Below are 20,721 nucleotides of genomic sequence, written 5' to 3'. Positions count from 1 at the left end.
GGAGTGAGGCAGAAGAGATCTCCAATGCAGCACGGACAGACAAAAGCACAGTTTGTGTTTGGCATAAGGGTGAGACAAGTTGTGTGTGGGTTTTTTTGCCTCCATAATCTTTAGCTGCAATGCAGTCTGTAATGTGGCTGAGGGCCAGGTGCAGATGGAGAGGTGTAGGAGATAAACAGGTTATCTGCCAGCTCCCGGGCTGGTCTCTAGTTGTGCCATGTTAGCTTTCAGCCTTTTTTTTCCTGCTGAGTAGCTCCTCCATCGGGTAACAGAATGTGTCTAGATGGTGAAGGCTGAGGCCTGCATGCAGCAAATTCCTGCTTGAGTGCCCCGTGTCCAGATAGCTCATGTTTAAGCAAATACAACAGCTCGTTGTTTTGCTCTTCTTACATGTTCATATCCCACCTGGGTTTTTGTAGTGGCCATAAAAACTTGCATTATGGATGAGATCCCTGCATTTGATGGACAGAGAATGAGTTTTTCCCTTCTTGCCCCATCATTTTCCTGTTGTCTCTGCAGGACTGGAGTGCCATACTCCAGGAATTCTCAACTTTTGCCAGTGTTTTGCCTTCCAAGCAGCTGCTCATCCCATTCAGAAACTCCCATCTATGAGGCAGGAGGGAAATCCTGGAGAAGGGATAGTTTGACTGAACACCTGCTTTGTTTACTGCTCCCTCTACAAGGGAAAATGCAGCCTTACCTGCTCCAGGGCACCAAACCTGTAACTGTAGTGCATTCATGACTCCCGTGCTCTGCAGGCCAGTGTACCTAAATGTTGCCATTCCATCTGATAAAGAGGGTACTCAAACTTCGGTACAGAATGAAGTGAACCGAAGTGTGTTAATGATGATGTAGACCCTTTATTAGTTCAACTTTTATACAAAGTGTACTTCAAAGTGATACAAAGTGTTACTGTTTCTTATACAGCCTAGAGATTAAGATCTGTTTAGCGCTGGTTTATCCTTGTGCATATAAAGGTAGAAAACGTAAATAGACTGGCAGCGACCCATAATGCTGGAAGACAGTTCAGTGTTTACTCTGTTAATAGAAAGTTGCATAGAATTGTAGGTGTTTATAAAGGCATCTTCTACGTGGTAAAATCTCCCTGACCTACCGTACTCCATCTGACAACAGTACGGGGGAAAGGCAAGGCTAGTATTGCTCCCTGTCAATACTACCCAGCACTTCTAAGGAAAGTGGCTGTAGAGAAGCACCATGCCAGAAACATCCAAGAAGACAGCACATGGAAAATTTCATTTGCAAGGCTACCCATTTCTGTAAATTAGGAACTGTTTGCAACTGGGGTCTATTAATACATTACTTCATACAAACACCTAAGAACATTTCATATAAAACCACTTTTGGCCAGTCAAAATACATCACTATAGCAGGTATTTTGCTTGAGTGTGCAATTCCCTTCCCTTCTATGCTGACAAGAAACTCTTGTAGATGAAAGTTCCACGTACTTTACTTAACCACTTGCTCTCTCAGAGTTTTGTTTGTGAATCTCCCAGGCTTGGTACTCTGACATTGTGTACCCACCTAACTGGATAAAGACTTAATCTCCTTTTAATTCTAATGCCATGTTAACTCCCTGCCACACGCTGGCAGCTCACACTGGTAAGCCTGGTGCCACAGGCTGGTGCAGCTGCATCACTACTTTTGGGCTGAGGGAACAGTCACACCACATTTATGTGTTCCTCTCTTTGCTCTCCCTCTTCCAGCTGCAAAGAGCTAGAAGCAGCAACTCAAAATACAACAGTTTGCACAGTTACTGGTCCACTTGAGTAGCAGTTCCACTTGTGAGGAAATGGAACTGATTAAAGTGTGATTTAGTATGAGAATAATAATACCAGTAATTCCGTGCTGGAACCCTCCTGTAATGCACTTTTAGCAGTGTCTCTCATATAATTCTAAAATATGATCATGACTAAGGAAGTAGCATTTCCAAGTGAGTGTCTTTAACTTCTGTCAGGTCTAGTACAATATTTGGAGTCTTAGTTTTTGTGGAAAGGATTAACAGACTATTTGAAAGAAAGAAAAAAAATCCCTTGCTTCTGCCAACTGCTATTAAGAGCTGCATAATACATGACACTGGAAAAGCAAGTAGATGAAATATTAATGTAACGGGCTATTTCATGTCAGTCTAGTCAGTTGTAAGACAGGTCAAATGATGACGATACTTCAGCAATGCCACCCTGTGAGAAGTTCATTAGCAGAGGAAAATCTGAAGTGCAGAACCGTTACCAACCCAGAGGAATGGCATAAAGCTTAGAGCCACCAGAGAGACCTGATGCCATTAGCTACTGTGTACCTATTTAAAACATCTCTGAAAGGGCTTCTTTGCTGCTAAAGGAAACCCATAGTGACAGCCCATTCCAGCAGCCAGTGGGCCACATTTTCACACTGGAAGTTCAGACTGTCAGAGCTTGATTGCACAGCAGAAAGTCCTTCCTTACCACCCAGGACGCGTTTTCTCACACAGTTTCATGTCCAGCACTTAGGGAAAAGACAGCAGACCAAACACTAAGTAAACATTAAATAAACCCTATTTCCCATGCTAGGAGGAATTTAGTCATAAATAAGTGGGTGAAGTTTCTAAAGCAAACAAATGCAGAGATCCCCTTATGGGGAAAGCACAGAACTAATAACTTGCTTTCTTCTGTGGTCGGAACAGAAAAGATTGGGTTACTGCCCTCTGACTCAGGAAAGATGATCCAGTTCATTGAGTTCTAAAGGATTTTGAAGTGATTTTCTTCTTTACATTAGGCAAAGTTGATAAAGTCACATCACCACCACACAGTTACGATACACAGAAAAGCACTAACTAAATCTAATAGCATGAAATCTGATGTTGCCAAAAAGCTTGAAAATTAGCATGAATGCTGCAATAATGTCACGCAGAGCACAGACACTCACAGCTTGCTTGTTTAGAACACGAGAGTAACAGCATTCTTACTTTCTACCTATTGCTTTAATACACACACTGATTAAGTGAACTGACCACTGAACATTTAGTGTGAATGAAGGTCTTCCCAAATTATAGCTACTGGTTTACTGTTTGAGATTATTAAACATGGCTGCTTAAGAGATGTGCTATGCCATGAATTGGTGAGACTGCTATAGTGTCCCAAATACTCTAAATTACTTTGAATGTGTTTTTTTCCCTGAAAAAACCCCACTTTTACAGAAGAGCTATTTATATCAGTTTTTAAATACACAAGACCAGTTTTTAAATACTAAGACCTGAATATGTGCACATCTGCCTCAGTGGTACTAAAGAAACAGCAAGTTAGAAGGATTTATTAATGCCCGAAATTCAGACAGCTCTGACCACAAGTCTTCATAATGTAGACTATGTGCTAAAGAAGACTGCTGCCTCTCTCTTTGGTTATGCTATTAGCTATAAAAGCATTGCTCTGAGTGACAGCAAGGCATGCACAGTAATGCAGTTGCTTTCTAAACTATAAAACTAACATATTCGGGTTGTTGAACCTGCACATATTTTCCTGAGCCTTCAAAACTGATTTAACACATTCAGTAAACAGAAGGCTAGATACCTCTATAGTTAGTCCACTGATGAGCTGAGAATATGGCTTAGTTATAGCACTGAAAAGAACATGAACAGGCTGTGTAAGAAGTTTGGAGAAAGTCTTTGAACTATACAGATTTCTCATGCAGTGCTTACAGATAAATGCCTCCTTGATTTGTGAGTCTGTTAAAAAATTCTATTGCAAACTTTGAGTCATAGAATCATCAAGGGTGGAAGAGACCAAGTCCAACTGTCAACCCAGAACTACTCCTGTAACCCCAAAACCACTAAACCATTGCCCAGCCCCAGATCCTGACAACTCTTGAACACCTCCAGGGATGGTGACTCCACCAGCTCCCTGGGCACCCTATTGCAATGCTTGACCACCCTAACAGTGAAAATTTTTTTTCTAACATCTAATCTGCATCTCCCTTGTCTCAGCTTAAGGCCATTTCCTCTTGTCCTCTCATTGTAGGCACAGTAGTAGAGACCAGTCCCCACCTGGTTACACCTCCTTTCATGGAGCTGTAGAGAGTGAAGAGGTCCCCCTTTGAGCCTCCTCTTCTCTAGGCTAAACCAACCCAGCCCTCTCAGCTGTTCCTCATTAGACAAGCTTTTTAGACCTTTCATGAGCTTTGTTGCCCTTTGCTGGACATGCTTAAGCATTTCAATGCCCTTTTTAAAGTGAGGGGCCAAAACTGGACACAGCACTCAAGGTGTGGCCTCACCAGTGCCAAATATAGAGGGACAATCAGTGCCACACTATTTCTGATACAGGCCAGGATGCCATTGGCGTTCTTGGCCACCTGGCCACACGTTGGCTCATATTAGGCCAGCTGTCAACCAGCACCCCCAAGTCCCTTTCTGCTGAACAGCTCTCGAGCCATTCTGCCCCCAGCCTGTAGCACTGCATGGGGTTGCTGCAACCCAAGGGCAGGACCCAGCACTTTGCCTTACTGAACCTCGTGCAGCTGTCCTTCGCACATTCATCGACCCTGTCCAGGTCTGTCTGCAGAGCCTTCCTACCCTTAAACAGATCAACATCCCATCCAACTTGGTGGTGTCTGCAAATTTATTCAGGGCGCACTCAATCCCCAAGACCAGATCATTAATAATGGTGTTAAACAGAACTGGCCCAAATACTGAGCCCTGGTGAACACCACCAGTGACCAGCTGCCAACTGGATTTAGCTCCGTTCCCCACCGCTCTCTGGGCCTAACAACCAGCCAATTTTTTATCCATTGGAGAGTCCACCCATCCAAACCCCAGGTAGCCAGTTTTTCTGGGAGGATGCTATGGAAGATGGTGTGAAATGCTTCCCTGAAGTCTAGATAGACAACATCCACAGCCTCTCCCTCACCTTCTCAGCAGGTCACTTGGTCGCAGGAGATCAGATCAGTCAAGCAGGACCTGCCTTTCTTAAAGCCTGGCTTGATCCCTTGGTTGTCCTGCATGTGCCATGTAATGGCACTCAGGATGATCTCTTCCAGAACCTTGCCCCAAGCTGAAGTCAGGCTGACAGGCCTGTAGTTCCCCAGGTCATCCTTCCAACCGTTCTTGTAGATGGGTGATACATTTGCTAATCTCCAGTCAGATGGAACTTCTCCAGTTGAGCAGGACTGCTGATAGATGATTGAAAGTGTTTTGGCAAATACTTTTGCCAGTTCCCTCATTACTCTGGGGTGGATCCCATCAGGGCCCATAGACCTGTGAGTGTCTAACTGGCAGAGCAGGTCACTAACCATCTCCTCCTGGATTATGGGGATTTCACTCATCTGCCCATCAACAACTTCCATCTCAGGGAGCTGGGCATCCTGAGAATAACTGATCCTGATATTGAAGACCGAGGCAAAGAAGGCATTAAGTACCTCTGCCTTTTCCTCAACCCCTGTCACTACACCACCCTCTGGATTCAACTAATGGCAGAGCCACTCCTTGACCCTCCTTTTGCTGTCAAAATATTAATAGAAACTTTTTTGTTGTCTTTAACTGTAGTGGCCAAATCAAGTTCTAGTTGGGCTTTGTCCCTTTTAATCTTCTTCCTACATGACCTTGTGACATTCTTACAGTCCTCCCAAGTTACCTGACCCTCCTTCCAGAGGTGATATATTCTCTTTTATTTTCCCTAAATTCCAGCTTAAGCTCTCTGTTTAACCACACTGGTCTTTTTTCCTGACAATTTGTTTTTCTACACGTGGTGACAGTCTGTTCCTGAATATTTAATAATTCCTTTTTAAAGCAGATCCACCTTCCTGTACTCCTTCGCCCTTCAGGACTGACTTCCAAGGGACTTGGTCAATGAATGCCCTAGACAGGCCAAAGTCTGCTCGCCAAAGTCCAAGGTGGAAATTCTGCTGGTGCCCCTCCTCACTTTACCCAGTACAGAAAGCCGTAACAGTTCATGGTCACCCTGCCCAAGATGGCCACTGACCATCTCATCACCCACCAGTCCTTCTTTGCCCACAAACAATAGGGCCCCTCCTCTGTTAGGCTCATCTACCAGTTGTGTTAGTTAGAAAGATGTCTTCCACACATTCCAGGAACCTCCTAGGCTGCTTCCTCTCTGCTGTATTTCCAACAGACATCTGGCAAGCTGAAGTCACCCCTGAGTACAAAGGCTGGTGACTGTGAGGCTTCTGCCAGCTGTTTGTAGAACGCGTCATCAGCCTGGACTGGCTGGGTGGTCTCTAACAGACTCCCACCATGACATCTGCCCTGCTGACCTTCACCCTGATCTTTACCAGAGGCACTCAACCTTGTCATCTTCATCATCAATTTCAATCCAATCAAAACACTCCCCATTGTACAGTGCTATCCAACCACCTCTCCTGCTTCACCTGTCTCTTCTAAAGCGCTTATATCCAGTCATTGCAGCACTCCAGTCATGTGAGTGATCCCACCACGTTTCTGTGATGGTGACAACATCAAAACCTTCCTGCTGCACAATGGCTTCCAGCTCCTCCTGCTTGCTGCCCACATGGTGCATTGGTGTAGATGCACTTTAGCCGGGCCAGTGCTTTTGCCCCCATCACAGGCCTGCCACCCTAGGTTCACCTCTAGCGATCCTCCACTTTCTGAGGTGCATGTGACTGGTACACTCGCCTCAGGAGAGGCAGAGTATGGCTCTACCAGTCAATCTCTTCCTCAGATGCTCTAACATCCCTTAGCCCTTCTATCTCCTCTTTGAGTTGTAGCACTAAGCAGAGCAGATCATTGACCTGCTCGCACTCACACAGGTGTTCTGTTACCCTCAGATGCCAGTGCCAGGCTCTGGCACTCCCTGCAGCCCTGTGTTAGTGCTTGAGCACTAACACAGATGTCTGAAGCCCAAGTGACTGTGCAAATATTTATCTCTTGTGCATATCAAGTAGCCTTAAACCTGCCACAAGAAAATAAAAGATACTCTAAGTATTTATATATGCTTTAAAGACATTGAGTACCAAATGGACTGGTCTTATGCTTAAAAGATCCTGTAGAAATTCCTGATACTTTCACATATAAAAGCTTCAAATTTTTAAATAAGAAGCAGATCCATTCCCACAAACTCAAAGTTATTCACACATCTGTTTAAAAGGTTTTAGATCATTCTACTACCTTGGGCTTTAGCATTAGTCTCTTAAGTGTGTATCAGCCTCGGAAATGAGAAGAAACTCTAAAGCAACAGTCAATCTCACCCGAAGCTTTACATAGCAGAAGAATTACAATTTAAAGTGCTTGCTTTCAACCTTTGAAATAAGACCTTCTACAAACTACAAACAAACAAAATCTTATTAACTTCTATTACTGACTTACTAATTCTACTATTCACTTTTCCTCAAATTAAGTACATCCCAAGTGGTCACATTTGCTTTTTTGTTTGAAACATAGGTATTTAAATGTTGTTTTCTTCCTGGTCTATAATAGTCCGTATCTTTAAAAGGCTGTAGCTTTCAGGCTTGAAAGATTCCTGTAAGTGATACAGTAAAGAGAGAATGAATCAAGTCTCCTCCCCATTAGCTAAAAATATGTCTTCCAATTACTGGTTTTAATGATCAGTATTCCCTCAGAAAAAAATTCTTCTGTTTGTTTTTATGGCCCCAAAGGAAATACAGTTGTAATTTAGACTTTAAAAGAAAACAAGTAAATCAGAAATGATATAAAATTTACCAATCATTCAAAGAAAGTAGTTTGCCAGAAGACAGTATTTGAAGAAAATGCTTTTTGAGCTTAGTACTATTTAGATAACTGTAACTTCCCTAGGTTTTCTTTTCACACTCTCTAGTCGTGTCAAAGGACGGAAATTTGACTTCCTGCTTCCCTCTGTAGTAGTTAATCGACAGTCCTTCTGCAGCCCCTTCAGCAGCTCCATTAACTCCCGTTTTTCCAGCTCTGCCTGCTCCAGCTCTTGACGGTGCTGTCTCTCCGCAGCCATCAGAGACCGCACATCTGACATCATTCGTGACATCTGACTCTGAAATGCAAATACAAATTCACTGCAAGAAACAAACCCTCTTCTAATGATGGCGCAATGAAGTTGAACTGGCCATGCACGTAGGGCGATGGAGTCTTAAGAATAAAGAACACGGAAATAATTTTTTGATAGCAAATATAAACAATTTGAGACACAATCCAGCATTCGCCTTCTGGAATGGTCTTGTTCTAAAGATTCCAACGTGTTTTTCAAAAAGTTTCTTACAACGTATGATAAGAAACAGCTGATTTACCCTCTTGCTGCTTTTATTTTCTGTTTCAAGAATCCAAACAAAATGTGGTTCTGGTTATGTTCAGATACATTCTGCAAGGATTTAATGTCAAATCCAGTAAAAATAAAAATGTAAACTATAAAGCACATCCACTGCTTTAAAAATCATTGTTCTGTGATATAATAAAAACAGGATGACTAAGAGGATAAGACAGCCTTGCTTGTTGCCTGATGACGTTTACTGTGCACCCTTCCAACCTTCTGACCACAGTGCAAACACCACTGTTGGCAGTAGGACTCTGTGTCAGCTCTGGACTAAGCCACTTTGGACAGCAATTAAAAATGGAGCTGGATGTTTAATTACATCCAGTTTGTGATGTATACTCTACATTTAGACACTGAAATCAGTTTCAGACTGATCTGCTGACAATGTTACGCATGCACAGACACTGATGGAGTACCCAGGTGAGCTCCAGTGAACCTGAAGCAGATAAACCCCAGCAATACAGCATCCAGCCTGCTTCTCCATAGAGCTGACTAACCTGGCAAAGCTTTGTTGGTTTTGCTTCCCATACTTAATACCATTTTCCTCTGTATGAGACTTTACTTACAAAATAAGAAACTGCTACTGGGAAAAGCAAACAGCTAGACTGTTAAGAGAGAGAAAAAAAAAAAGGTTTGTATTTACCTTTAGTTCTTCAATTTCATTTTGCAGAATACTTTCTTTTTGGACCATATGCCTTCTCTGTGAATCTAACCTTGACTCCATCTCATGTTTTGCCTCCTCCACTCTGCAGATCATTTCTGACCTAAAAAGTTTATTTCTCCTTGTGAAGTCTTGTAAGCAGAGAAAAGAACGATTTTCAAATTCCAGAAAGCCTTCTTGCAGCCAAACAGCCTGATCTGATTCCCATCAAGCTCTACAGGATGCCCCGGTAGAAGCATGACTTATTAATTAAAAAAAAAAACTGGCATAAAGAAGTGCCTTGTGCCCAGGGGCACTGAAGTGCCCATGAAGAGCCTATAGAGGGACAATCATATCATATTCCTCAAGTAATTCCATGAGCTCAAGAATGTGTATTTATGACTTTAGGTGATTTTCTGCTGCTTGCCTACAGTATGTGCTTGCTAAGTGTTATGAAATAGAGGCAGCCAAGATAAAAAGTCTGAATCCTATAGTACTACTAAACAGGTAAGGAAGTGAGACAGCCTGAGTGTGTGGACATGGTAGGCACTTATAGGCACAGTTTAGTGGTGGGCCTGGCAGTGCTGGATTAATTGCTGGACTCAATGATCTTAGAGCTCTTTTCCAACCTAAATGATTCCATGGTTCTGTGCAATCTGTGCTCACTTTTATGGTGGACACCATGCAGTAAAATGACAGTATGCAGTAAACTGTTACAGCCTAGTCACTCACACAGCTCCACAGCCAAAACCAGCTGGCACTATATTAACCTTTTGAGTTCAGAAACCAGGTAGCAGAATCCCTTGTGTCTCAACGCATTTAAACCACATTTGAGCCTGACTTCACAGCAGTGTTCAAAAGCACAACACTTAGGAGCTGAAAGATACAAATAGGAAGGAGCATGAGGGGAAAAAAAAAGTCCAACTGGAGTATAATGAAAAGGGAAAGCTACAGAAACATACATAAGAGGAAAACAAGGATGCTGGTAAGAAGAGTCATATTCACTGACTGTTATTAATCTACCAGGACTTTAAAAAAAATCAAAATTAGATCTTCAGCAGTTGAATCTACCTGTATCTGCCAAAATAATTACAGATTTTTATCTTCTCTATCTGTAAAAACATAAACTAAATACAATTATTAAATAATGTGACTTTGTGTCTACAACAGGCCAATGGAAACATTAAATCGCCAACTTCAGTTTTCTTAGGTTTTTTGTCATTTTACATAGTAAGCTCACAGTTCTGTTCAACTGCAAGCAAGGGTATTTTAAGATTTATAGTAACTTGGACAAAAAAAAAACCCAACAACAGAAGACTCAAACCAGCAAGAATTTAAAGTCTATGCTGACACATAATAAAATTCTGGCCCATTAGCATCAAGTAATTAATGGACCATTTAACACATACCAGAATCTAGTGCTAGTATTTCAAAGTGCTTCATGCTGCGATTTTAAGCCCAGCCCAACACAAACACGAGAGGAACAGAAGGTTTGTACCGAAGTAGCTCCAGCTCAGTTCTTAGCTCTGCCACACAGTTGTGCTGCGTGTCCTCTGCGCTGAGAATGGTGTAACCACAGCCATTGGGGCACTCCCGGCTCCGGTACTCGCACACCGCCAGGTGCCCGTCCATGTTACGCCGCTCAATCTGCACCGTACAACCTGAGCAAGGAAGAGCAAGGCAAGACAGTCATTTACAACAAAAGCATTTTGAGCCATTCCAAACAAAACCACTCCAGAAAGGAAGCTGGGAAAAGTGATTTCTTTAGAATATGAAATATGACAGTTACACACACGTAGCTACTAATACAATGCTGTTAAAAGTCTCATTAAGATACTTATCCATTAACTGAAAATACTGAAAGGTTGGAAGGAGCTATTTTCTATAAAGTCTTCTATTGCTGGTCTGGCATTAAATTAACTTCAGTAATGACAATCCTGATGCCAAGCTAAGACACTAGCAGTTTGCCTGTGCTTCCGACGTAGATTGCAATGACTGGAACTGATAAAGAATGCACATGTGTAAAAAAATATTACACTATCAAACTTAGGGAAAAGTCCAAAGATGTAGTAAAGACAGATGTGGGTGGGATGGAATGTAAACTTGTTTTCCAGACGATTTGATGGTCTTGTCCATAATGTACTAGACCACATAAATAAGTTGGAACATTTATTTATGAACGTTTAATAACTCATACAAAGATAAACATTTCCACAGAAATTCTAGGATACCAACTTTGCAGTCCTGTGGTGATTAAAAGTAAAATGTAAAGAATAAAAAATAAACACTATATAAACTATTGCTACATTTAACTCTAAACTTGAAGTTTGTAGTCTTAACTTATGAAGTCAAATTTATGAAGTTTGTAGTTTAATCTTTGAGGCACTCTTTGTTGCACTACACCCTTGCATTTAATTTGAAGGGAATATCAACTTAAGGAAACTGAAACAATGGAGTATTGAAACTTCCCAACAAACCATGCCAGAAAATGACAAAAGAGTTCTCTAGAAAAGCTTTACTAATAAATATAATGATTTGTTATTGTGGTACTCAAAATATATTCCAGGTATTCTTGGGAAAGAGTTCAAGAGATGTGAGAGCCTTCACACCCCAAACACCAGACACCCAGCGTGGTAACTCTATAAAACACTACAGTTTCTGTAGGAAGTAGAACACATGAATCAAGCATCTGCAGAAGTCACTTACTTCTGAGAGAAATTATAACTTCCAGTAGAGCAATTCTAACACCTTAATCATCTCATAATTAATTACAATGGCAGACTCAACTATGCCCTTAGCATCATTAATTAGAAATTAACTTTATCTAGGATCATACAACATTTCAAATGAAATCAACTGGGAAATTGTAACAGTATGTTCCTCTTTAGAGGCATGTTTCCTTCTCAGGAGGTGCAACCTTGTTTTAAATAAAAACTTCAACATGAACAATTCTAATCGGAATTTAGCTTAGAATAATTCTTACTTCCAAGATACGTTCTTGTTAAAATCATGGCACAGAGTTGGCAGCTGCACATGCACCAGGCAACCAGGTGTTTTATAAATAAATTATGACCCCTAAGTCTTCTGCAGGGGCTACTGCATTCATTCAAACATCAGAACATGCAGTCAGAACTGGGAAACAAACTCATAACTTGACAGAAAGCAAAACTAACGCACTACTACATTTTCATACATTTGAAGTTCATCATATTCATTTTGGTTAGTTTTTGGATAAGAAACAGTTGCTAATCATCACAACTACCATAAACTGGTACTATATTTTGCTCAATAACACTGCTGTAAAGAGCAGATCATGCCAAAGCTTTGAATTTCTGTTAGAAAATAATGGCTATTATTGTAGTTCTGTCGACAGGAAGATGACAAACATGTTTTTTAAATATAAAGGACTCAACTTCTTTGAATGTTACTCACCAGCATTGGAGCAAGGTATCTGACTGTACTCACACTCCCTTTCATGCCTGTCTATAGACTCCAGAGAACAAACCATTTCACAGCCATACTCCCTGTTTCTGCAATGTAGCTGAAGACGGTTTAAATCATTTTTCATATATCTACAGGCAAAGAAAAGAATTTGTTCTTAAATCTGGGAACATTATTGAAAAATTTTTATTTTCAACTTTTGGGAAAAAAAAAGCAAGATTCTAATCTCCATTAGGAAAAATTATGACTATCTTAATTTATTTCTTTTTTGAAGAATTCAAGTGACCATACCAGAAAAAAACAGCCTGAAAGAAACAATGTTAATGGAAAAGCCAGTCTCCAAATTTAAATGTGCAAATGAAATCTTTATTTTTGAATAATTTCTAATTGTGACCTTTTACTGGCTCAGCAGATACTATCAATACCAAACACCAGGGCTACTCACTGTCATTTAAGTTCTGTGTTTCTAAACATGCCAGACTAAAGGACTACAGTGAGTACAGACAAAACAATCTAAAAATTAAACTCTAGCGCTCTGTCTACGCCATAGCTAACTTCCAGATAGTAAAATCTCATTAATGAAAAATTACGTTGTAAGTACTAATGAAGTTAAATTTACTGTAGCTGGAGGCCTTAAATACAATGTAACTATTTATCTGAGCAAGATTAGACAATGCACGTGTTAAACAGCAAGCAGCGTCTACTGTTGAAATTGTTTTGTGCTGACACTAGCAGGAATTGACAGTTTAAAATAGAACAGTTTGTTTGGAAAGGACCAACAACAATCATCTGGTTCAACTGCCTGACCAGTTATAGAAGGCACTTAGGAAAACAGCCTGCTTTACATGACAAGGTGGCTCACAACAGACATTCCCTATGTCTAAAGATCTATTTTAAAAAGAATTTGAAGGTCAGAAATTTGGTTCATATCTCTAGGAACTGTTAATTACAAACCCCACTACAGCATCTAGCTAAGACTGAAAAGAAAAGAGATATAGAGTGTGTAGCGACTGTCATCAAGAGTTGCTCTGCTGACTTTCTCTAAAATCATGTATGGAAAAGTTTTGATGCTGTAAAGAACATTCAGAATAATATCCAGACAGGTATCTAGAATCAGCATTCAAGATATAAAAAGGTGGAGAACAAATTAAGTGTTCTTTCAGTTTTGAAATCCTAACACCCTAAAAGTTAAGTTATAATAAATAGAAAATGCTAATGCTTTCATGCAAGTAGTTGGTGTCTGCCATGGGCATACTGGATAAAGACAGTCTTGAGTGACAGTATCGACAGGAGATGAAGCTGTGCAAGCAAAACTGAGAAATCCTAAATTAATGCAATTCCAACACACAGCAAGATTATTGGATACCTGTAGAGAGGTCGTAGCAAAGACACATCAATCACTTGTCTGTCTTCAGGGCAGTTACTGTGATGAACAAGCCAGCCATGGATACAGGCAGTGCAGAAAGCGTGTTCACAAGGAGCCTGCAGTGGATCTTCTAACACGTCTCGGCAGATGGAGCACAACAGCCCTTCATTAACATAGCCCACAAAGCGCTCAATATCATAACCCATGCTCTCCACACCTTCAACCTATTCAAAAACCCCAAACACAGAAATAAAGCAGTCTTTGTGCTGAATCTGCATGGGTAGATCCACAAAGAAGCCTGAAAGCAATTCTAAAAACATGGAGACCTTAATGTGAATAAAGAAGTACATGTGTGAATGCAAACAAACACTTACATACTTAGGAGACTTTCTGATTTGAGTTGGAATTTGAGAATTGCACTGTTGGATGTCAGAATCACAATTTTCTATCAAGATAGTCTGAAGTCTGTTATTAAACATAATTGTAGCAGCCACTGTGAAACATACAGTTTCTATTTACATGAATTCTACCTGAAGCAGAAACATCACAGAAGTTCAAATGCAAATGTTTGCTTTCCGTTTTAATACTTTCGTGTAATGCCTAACAAACTTACAAAACAGTGTTCTTACCAACAATAGCTGTGGCGCTTTCAGCTAGCAGATCCTGGATTTATGAACTGCACATCACATAAGATGTTGCTCTCACACTGAAAAAAAGATTCTCTTCTCACTTAGACCTCAATTTCAGAGGCAACAGCATGAAATCTCCACATGCCTAAAGACATACTTAATACTCAGGAAGTTAAGGAAGCCAAAACTTCAGCTAACCCTGAAATCATGAAGAGCTACTGTCTTCTCCTACATGATCTATTTCATAAAAGTGAGAAGCTTTTAAATGGATTTGAAAGCCTTGTGAAGAAGAACTAATGGGCAATCTGCCTTCATCCAAATCCTACTGTAAAAAGCCTTGTGGAATTTGGTAAGACTCCACAGAACTCACTTAAAAGAATAAGTTTTAGGCTCCACCTTGCTCCTCAACATACGAAGTTACTTTTGTAAAGCCATTGAGACTCGTGAAAGAGGTTTTCATTAGTTGTGAGGTTTTCTAAATAAAAGAGAAAAGGAAGAGATCTTACCTTTGTAGATTTTACTTCATATATAGGTAGTTTGCCCAAATACTTCAGAAACAGTTTTCTGATCAGTAAGGCATGTAATACTTCCTTCAGTTTCTCTTCACTGCTTTATTATGCCTATGAAAAACATTAGCAAGAGTAAGGCTCAGTAGTGTTTCCTAAGTTACTGAGTCCTATGTCTAACAAGCCAGCTACTGAAGAGATGCTGTCCTAACCATTAAACCTAGTTTTCCAAAACAAGCCACTGAAAACCTACAATTCAAAACAGGAAAATTGGCTAGATTAGGGTGAAAATAAACACCAGTCTCTGTTTCAATTACTACTGATGCAGATATTTATCACAAAACTGAACACCCTGCTGATGATCAATTTTGAAGCCAGTTTTGTTTGTAAGACTGAAGACAACAGAATCCAGTATTATTGAAAAGTAGCAACTGAAACCTGGTAAAAATTATATTCCTCAAAAAGGTGGAATTTCCTTATCTAACCTGTTCTTACCTGGTCATGACAGGCAGTTCATTTTTAAAACAAAACTATTACAATCAAGTTTGTTGTATTGGCAAATATAATTGCTGTGATATGTAGCATAACTAAGGTTGCTCACTTAAAATATTATAAAAAATGTCATTGCTTAAATCCCTTAAGTTGATAACTGGCAACTGCGAGGATCTCTAAGAAATAAGGTCAAGTTTTACGCTGAAGGGAAAAAAGAACTTTGCAATTACTCTTCACGAATACAACATAAATCTGGAATTTAGAAGTTCTTATATATCTAAGTATCAGAGTATCTTCACTGATTATGAAACGTGCTTGTGTTAAAAGGGTATTTGCTAAGAGTGAAGTTAATAGAAGCTGTAATAAAAGCATACATAACACAAGCAAGCATGCACGTAACCCAAATACAAAACACATAATCTGCTGCAAGGTTTCCATACCAAGTTTTGTTTTTACTGGCATGTTTACGACACAGCCAATACCATGCCTTGCAGAGATGCTTGAGCTAGCTTCAGATTAGCTGGGACACCTACTGGCCATGTGACCTACTGACAGGTTTGCTAGAGAAGCAGGGAATGCACTCCACATAGATTCCTGACCACATCCCTAGCAGATTTTACAGACCGCATTTCGCTCTGTGCTTCTGTGGCTACATTGTCACCAACAACACAGGGAAGCTAAATTTACAGGTATCAGGGATACGCTGTTCCTTCAGCCACATGGACATACCGTGTCTTAAAAGAATCTGCTTAAGAAAATACCATATCACAGAGATGTCAAACAATTCTTTTTACACCGTTGTTTTGTGTATGTTTTTACAGGTCTACTGCAAAGACAGGAAACTCAGGACTTTGCTAGTTCAGCGTGAACAAAATTATCTTGGCACAAAGCTGTGACTGTAAGGACAGCAGGCGCTACAAGGGAAAGTTTAAAAAGCAGAGAACAATGCTAACCATCAGTATGGAGAATGTGAAGTATTATTTCTCAGTATTGATGAAAACATTGAAACATACAGTATATTTAAGGACTTAAACAGCATATATAGATTTGATAATATGAACTGTAAGCCTAACACTTTGATTTGGTTTGGTGGATTCTAGAGGATTCTGCTTTTAGAAAACTTTACAGGACAGATAAGAGAACAAAACCAAGTATTTTTACTGTCCTAGAGCTTCTGTTCTATTGGAATTGTGGTGCTGTGAGCTACATTTTGCACAAACACTGCTAGTCCCCGAGGACCAAGTTTTCAAGACACTCTTTGGCATATTTTAGCAAGTTTAGCAAGACTAACAGAATGCAGGGAAGAGTATTTTTATCAAATGGGAAACAAAAACTTTATTTCTGTTTAAGAGAGAAATGAAGTGCAACAACAACAAAAATAATATATATCATATAGGTATGCCTCTGTATATAAATATATATATATGTGGATGTATAAAGCCCCAGCCAGACTGGAGTTCAAATGAAGAGTGAAAATAAAGTATTTAAAAAACACAATCAAGGGGGATTCTTCTGCATGTTTTCAAGACTTGTGCTGGAGCAGCACAACACAGTGCCAGAACCCTTGTGGCCATGGGTCTGGGACCTAATACAATAGCTGTTACTGAAGTCCCAGACTTTTTCAGTAGAAGTTTCCTGACTTGAAGAACCAGAGATGTTTTATCTTCTTGTCAACTTCAATAGATGCACCTTAGTCAAGAGATAAGCCAAGGGAGATCATCTGAAGAATGTCATGCACTCTAGCAGCACAGATCACTTTGTTGTGGTGAACCATGGCCAAAGCCAGGGTCAGCCGGGTCAAGTAGACCCAAAGGTCCACTGTTTTGATGCTGCCACTGCCCAGAAGCCCTGAGCATTCAAATGGCTGTGAAAAATACATAAATCCGTGCTTCACCATTGGCCGCAGCCCTCCCCTCCCCTTATTTCTCATATTTGGTTGTATTTCCAGAGAGTTCTATGCTCTTCGGTTGTTAATTGGCCCTTGTTATTCCTCCCCGCCTACCCCTTCTCCCATTTGCTGTAATTCCTTCTCCCCGCCTCGGTAACACCCCCTGGCTTATGTTCCATGTGTGTTTTCCACACCCAGACCTTGGAAGTACAGGACTCGCTGCAAGCCACACAGTTTTGGCTTCTCTCTGTAGGTTTTTCCCTGCAATAAACGCCTTCCTCCACGAAGGAGTCCCTCCGCTTTTTTCCTCCCTCCTTGCGGGCTTTCGACACTGGTTGGCAAGGCGAACCCGAGCAGGTGCTTTGCTGGCCCTCCCGCGCCACGGTCGGTCTCCGTCCACCCCCGCTCGAGGCAGGCAGAAGATTGCTCGGTGCCCGGGACATCGTGTTAGCCGGCACGGGACCGTAGCATCACTTTACTCAGTATCTTCACAAAATGAAGTTTCAGATTCTGCTTATCCCCTGAACAATCTCCTCCATTTGGTCTCAAAACCAATTTTCCCAATTCTACTACAATTCATCAATTGTCATACTCCCTTTTTGATTACACATAGAAATTACATTATTTTGTTGAGAGATACCAGTTGCTTAGCTTAAGCAAGTAACGTCTAAATAGAACGAGTCACTTAGAATTATAATGCTGTGTGATTTAAAAGGCTGTTTGCTTCTATCTACTTGCTTAGCATACGTAGCTTGGGTTGCTGGAAGCCTAAGGCTGAAAGCTGTGGTCTTTTGCCTAGACATGCTTTTGGCTGGAACTGAGTTAATTTCCTTAGCAATTCTCCCAGTAGCTGGTACAGAGCTGTGTTTTGCCTTTAGAATGAGAAGAATGTTGCCAACACACCAATGTTTTAGTTGTTGCTAAGTAATGTTTATCGTAAGTCTAGGACTTTGTTTTACTTTCCCATGCTCTACCGGGGAGCAGGTGCACAAGCAGCACAAATGAGAAGATAAAGAGCTCATGGTCATCAGCAGAAGCTGCAACTCAAGATAACAAGAGTTAATGGCCTGCCTGCACGGAAATGGAGAGAGGATCCAATAAGCTCTTAGAAGACCCCACACCAAAAACCACCACTGGACTAAAAGGGCCATGTGAAGAGTGTACAGGGGAGGGTGTGCAATGTAAGGGTACCATTGTGCAGGGATTTCTTTGTTTGGGAGAGAAAGCACACAAACTATGACATGCTATTTGCTTTTTATTGTTTCATGTTTTATTTTTCCCTGCAGTTCTGGACAAGCAAAAAATCTCCTCCAGACTTCACAGATATCAAGCAATTTTTCAATAGTTGTCATCCCATGTTGTTTGCCAGGCAGATGCACACCCAAAACTAGCCTTGAGCTGTGGACTCCACTGCCCTCAAACAGAGATTTGGTGTGGATATGATAACAGGGAGAATACAGGTTGGATATAGTTCCTAAAAACATCATCACATAGCTTGCTAAATGCCTGGCACTAATGAAAGCTATTCCACTGTGAAAGTCAGGACACTGAAATGGAATTAGTGACCTTCATTTTTTCATCTACAGTAGCTTCTGATTTTTAAAAAATGCTTCTTTTCCATGTGACAAAACAAAGCATAACTGTTTGAAGGGCTGGAGTGAATCATGACAGAACTGCAAATGTGCATGGTTAAGACAGCATCTTCTGAAGCACTGGAGGAACAGTCTATGCAGAGCGCAGGAATGAGGTGACATTGAGAGATGACATTCCTTCAGCCTTTATTTTCACAGAGACACACTGTACTTTAAATCCTGCTATACAGAAGCAGTATTTTAGCGTGTTTTATGCCACACTGGCACTGTAAGCCACTTCAAGCCAACATTAATGCCCAAAGGGGCAGATTCACCCCTTCAACTGTGATGGTACAAGTGGTTTCTCAAGCACTTGATGTGATCGATCACTCTGGGTAACTGACCTGTTTTAAGACTGAATTGGGGGAAAAAAATTTACCTTTGGAAGTTTTCTTACAGTAGCCCAAGCCTATCTATCCACTAATTAATGTGGTCCCAACCTCCCTTTACCTCCTCCTTTGAATCAGTCAGAACATTTAATTTGCCCCTTTCCTGAACTGGCTCATGCGACTTATCATACAGACAACTACTCCCTGATTCGGTTTGCTAGGCTAGAATTTCTTATAGATGGCTCAGCAAAAGCTCTAGGGACTGCATAAGCAGGGCATGACCAGGGATAAGAAACTGCAGCCAGGGCAGAAAGGGAAGAAAGACAACAGCAGTCCCGGGTCAAGGATGCCATAGAGCTACTCCTTCAGCTCAGCTCCCCAGACTGGGGAGCCTGATGAACATTCGTGTAAAAGAAAAGGAACAGAGGAGGGTAAGAATAAATGGACAGCAATACCACCTTACACTGATGCAGACAGCTGATTTTTTTTTCGAAAAAACTTATATAATAAATATGAGACAATTTAAGGCCTCTACCGGGAACTACATAACTAACTATTTTGACGAAGAACATTTTTACACAACACTTGCTGTCCTGCAAAACCTACTCAGAACAGTGCCATCCATGACCTGCCTTTCACAGACCAGAGTCCAGAGGACAATGAAGCTGGTGAAGAGTCTAGAGCACAAGTCCTATGAGGAGCAGCTGAGGGAGCTGGGGTTGTTTAGCCTGGAGAAGAAGAGGCTCAGAGCGGAACCTTATCAGTCTGCCTGAAAGGATGCTGTAGCCAGGTGAGGGTCTCTTCTCCCAGACCACCAGCGACAGGATGAGAGGACATCGCCTCAAGCTGTGCCGGGGGGTTGGCTTTCAGGTTGGACATCGGGAAGAATTTCTTCACGGAAAGGGTGGTCAGACATTGGAATGGGCTTGATGATCTCAGAAGTCTTTTCCAACCTAATTAATTCTGTGACCAGCTCCGAGGCTGCGCAGGGCCGGGATCTGCTACCCCGAGCCACGACCAGGGCAGAGGAAACTTCCCCTCGCAGCTGTGGGAGGGGAATTTTGTACAGGTAGAACGGGAAAGGCCTCCGGATCCGGCCTGGGAAGGCGCTTCAGGCAGAGACAACGATCCTGGGCACAGGGCACAGAACTGGCCTGGAAACATCTGGAGAAGCGACCCGACACCAAGGAGCAGCACCTGCGCGGCCTCAAGCAGCGACAAACATTAGAGCTGCACACACCCTTACCGCTCCCTTTCCCACACGCCAGCGATACCGCCGCCAGCCCGGCACGGGGCCCTGACGGACGCTACGGACAAACCCCGCGCAGCGCCCCGGGCCCGGCCGCGCTCCGGCCCCGCTGCCCCCGCCCGCCGCTCGCCCCCGGCCCGCTCGGGGCCGCGGCCCCGCTCACTCACCCCGCCCGCCGCCGCTCGCTGTCGCGCAGCCGAGGCTCCCTTTACGGCCGCTCTCGCTTGACGGCGGTGCGGCCGGCAGCCGCTCCGCCATGTTGTGTGTGGCACAGGAGCGGCGGGGCGGCACT

The 20,721-nt window shown here is 41.8% G+C and overlaps 1 protein-coding gene across 1 annotated transcript; it reads right to left on the bottom strand.

Annotated features, from left to right (window-relative positions):
• Positions 1-836: 836 nt before the first annotated feature.
• Positions 837-20,702, bottom strand: LOC104692742 (RING finger protein 151-like). Its single transcript, XM_039548537.1, has 7 exons — positions 20,597-20,702; positions 14,841-14,954; positions 13,706-13,929; positions 12,331-12,470; positions 10,397-10,559; positions 8,902-9,022; positions 837-7,982 (listed from the first exon to the last, which is right to left on the bottom strand). The coding sequence occupies exons 3-7, from the start codon at positions 13,909-13,911 to the stop codon at positions 7,749-7,751; spliced, it is 864 nt and encodes a 287-aa protein (XP_039404471.1). The 5' UTR covers positions 13,912-13,929; positions 14,841-14,954; positions 20,597-20,702; the 3' UTR covers positions 837-7,748.
• Positions 20,703-20,721: the final 19 nt, after the last annotated feature.

This window comes from Corvus cornix, chromosome 2 (genome assembly GCF_000738735.6).
Source record: "Corvus cornix cornix isolate S_Up_H32 chromosome 2, ASM73873v5, whole genome shotgun sequence".
Classification (NCBI taxonomy): Eukaryota; Metazoa; Chordata; class Aves; order Passeriformes; family Corvidae; genus Corvus; species Corvus cornix.
This window is presented reverse-complemented; position numbering and strand designations above follow the sequence as displayed.